At 44.4% G+C, this 2,372-nt stretch overlaps 1 protein-coding gene across 2 annotated transcripts in view; it reads right to left on the bottom strand.

The window, feature by feature from the left end:
* Positions 1-2,372, bottom strand: part of Top3a (DNA topoisomerase III alpha) — a 42,736-nt gene that overhangs the window by 12,598 nt on the left and 27,766 nt on the right. For both annotated transcript variants that reach the window (XM_004640286.2, XM_023700136.1), the window contains 2 exons: positions 1,016-1,201; positions 762-891 (listed from right to left, as the gene is read on the bottom strand). In XM_004640286.2, the coding sequence (XP_004640343.1) occupies positions 762-891; positions 1,016-1,201 (316 nt within the window). The remainder of the gene's footprint in view (positions 1-761; positions 892-1,015; positions 1,202-2,372) is intronic.

Below are 2,372 nucleotides of genomic sequence, written 5' to 3'. Positions count from 1 at the left end.
AAAAAAAAATATTTGCTAAGTACTTAGTTATCTCTGTATGGCTACTTTATAAATCTTAGCCAGCTCTCTGCTTAGCATGTGCCAACCTCTACACACCACAGGTGGGCATACAAAAATACAAGGCCCTGACAACTGGCTCAAGCCATCTCTCAGCTTACCTCCTATGATCACCCACCACACACTCCACCCCCTCCACAATCGTAGGAAGCTTGTGCTTTCCTATTCTCAGTCCTTTTCAAAGCCTGTCACAGCTGGGCTTGCCTTTGCTTGCTCCCATAGAACCCATCACTGTGGTGGTTGGGATTGGTTTTTCTGAAGACTGAGTTCTTAAAGGGAAAGATTAGATTTTAATCCTCTTTGTGACCCTACTGTCTCCCACTCACACCTGGTGTTCCATAAGAATTTCTGTCTGATACTTGAAGGGTGCTCCCATCTGAGCCTTGAGTCATGGGAAACATCTATTTCATTATAAGGGTGCCTGTGGAGTTTAAGAACACTGGCTGACTCTGAGGTGTAGCTCAGAGGTTGTGTGCTTTCCTAGTATGCACAAGGCCTTTGGTTTGATGCTTACCACCGAAAAGAAAAAATTGAAATAAGAACCTCAAAAAACAAAACAAGACAAACAGCATACTGGCTGTAGAGTTATTTGGACCAGCTTTTTTATAATGCACAACCTTTGCAAAGTTTATAACCCCTCTAGGCCTCAGTTCAACTCTCAAATGAGTGGGGAGGACCAAGGGCTCTCCAGAAGAACTACTGACCAATGCCATGTTTCTCCATGAGGGCGATGAGGTCGGCCTCGGTGAGCAGCTGTGGAGGGCTGGTCTCCCCATCTACCATCTCTACAGTGCTGGGTTGAAAGTGGGAGCCTTCCTCATAGACAGGGAGGAGCTACAGGGAGCAGCAGGAGTGGAGGTCAGATTGTTCTGTTGTCAAACTCAGGTCCTGCTCCCTCATCCAGCTATGGGGTGGGAGCATGACTGTTCCCCCTTTCTGGGGCCTACCTCCTTATTACCTTGTCACTCCAGCGATCATATGGATACACATCCAGGTAGTTTCGAGCTAGAATTATAAGGCCATGGGCCACAAAGCGTTCTTGAGCAATGTCAATCTCCACAGTTGTCTCCTGTCCCTGAGCATCTTGAGAGCAGCAAGCGAGGAAATGACGAACAATGAACTCATACAGTCGCCGTTCATCTCCCTGAAGAAAAGGACAAAGAGTCTAAAATTCCTTCCAGAGTAGCAACTATAAAGGACCCCAGTGCCACTGGTAGTATCAACCTGGCCAATGCCACTGTCAGCCTGAAGTTCTGCACAGAACAGGATACATGACTGTTCAAGTTCTGCATCAGCTGGGTCCTTAAGAGAGCTCATAGGGTTTGGCTGATCCACCCTACAATCTAATCAGGTTAGATGTACGTAAGAGAGTCACTGTCCTCCCTAGTATGGGAGGTATTCTTTTTTATTTTATTTGTATTTAGTACAGGGTCTACAGGCTCTCACTATGTAGATCGGACTCATAGTGATCTGCCTGTGTTCAGTCTCCCAAGTGCTGAGATTACAGGTATGTGCCACCACGCCCAGTCTGTGGAAGGTATTTTTTTGATATAAAATCAACCTACATAGAAATAAGACAAAGACATAGGATTTATAGAGTAACACTGTGTGATAGCAGTAGGCCCACTTAACTTACGTACTTAAGCAGTGACTTGTTAGGGTGAATTTCCCTCAGTGAGCTCAATCTATCAAAAGATCATGGGACATCTACCTTCATGTATTCAATAATTCCTCTTCTAAGAATTCATTCAAAGGAAATTAACCACACAAATGTTATTTTATTTTTTTGGCAGAACCAGGGATTGACCGCAGGCCCTTGCGCACAAGTGCTTATTCTACTGAGCCATCTCCCCAGCCCCATAAATGCTGTTAACTACAGTATATCACATATTAAAAAGTTATAAACAGCCAGGTATGGTAGGGCATGCCTATAATCCTACCACTTGGGAGACTGAGGCAGGAAGACTGACTTAAGCTCGAGGCCAGCTTGGGTTATACAAGTTAAGGACAACCTAAACAACATAGTGAGACCCTATCCCAAAAACTCAGGGGGAAAACAAACTTGGCAAAATTTTTGCTAATACTGGGAAAATCCAGAGTTAGGAATGCCTTCACAGTTATAGCCCTAACACCCCCCACCCCCTAAATCAAGACAGGATCTCACTCAGTTACTAAATTGCTTAGGCTGAGTTCTAACTGCCACAAACTCCCAAAGCATTGGGCTTACAGGTGTGTGCCACCATACCTGGTGTTACCGTATTTTTACATATAGAGACAAATGGGGAAATACCAAAACATAGTATTAAAATTTTTTT

The sequence above is a fragment of the Octodon degus genome, unplaced genomic scaffold (assembly GCF_000260255.1).
Source record: "Octodon degus isolate 3935 unplaced genomic scaffold, OctDeg1.0 scaffold00122, whole genome shotgun sequence".
NCBI lineage: Eukaryota > Metazoa > Chordata > Mammalia > Rodentia > Octodontidae > Octodon > Octodon degus.
Note: the sequence above shows the minus strand (reverse complement) of the source record. Positions and strands in the feature narration are given on the sequence as shown.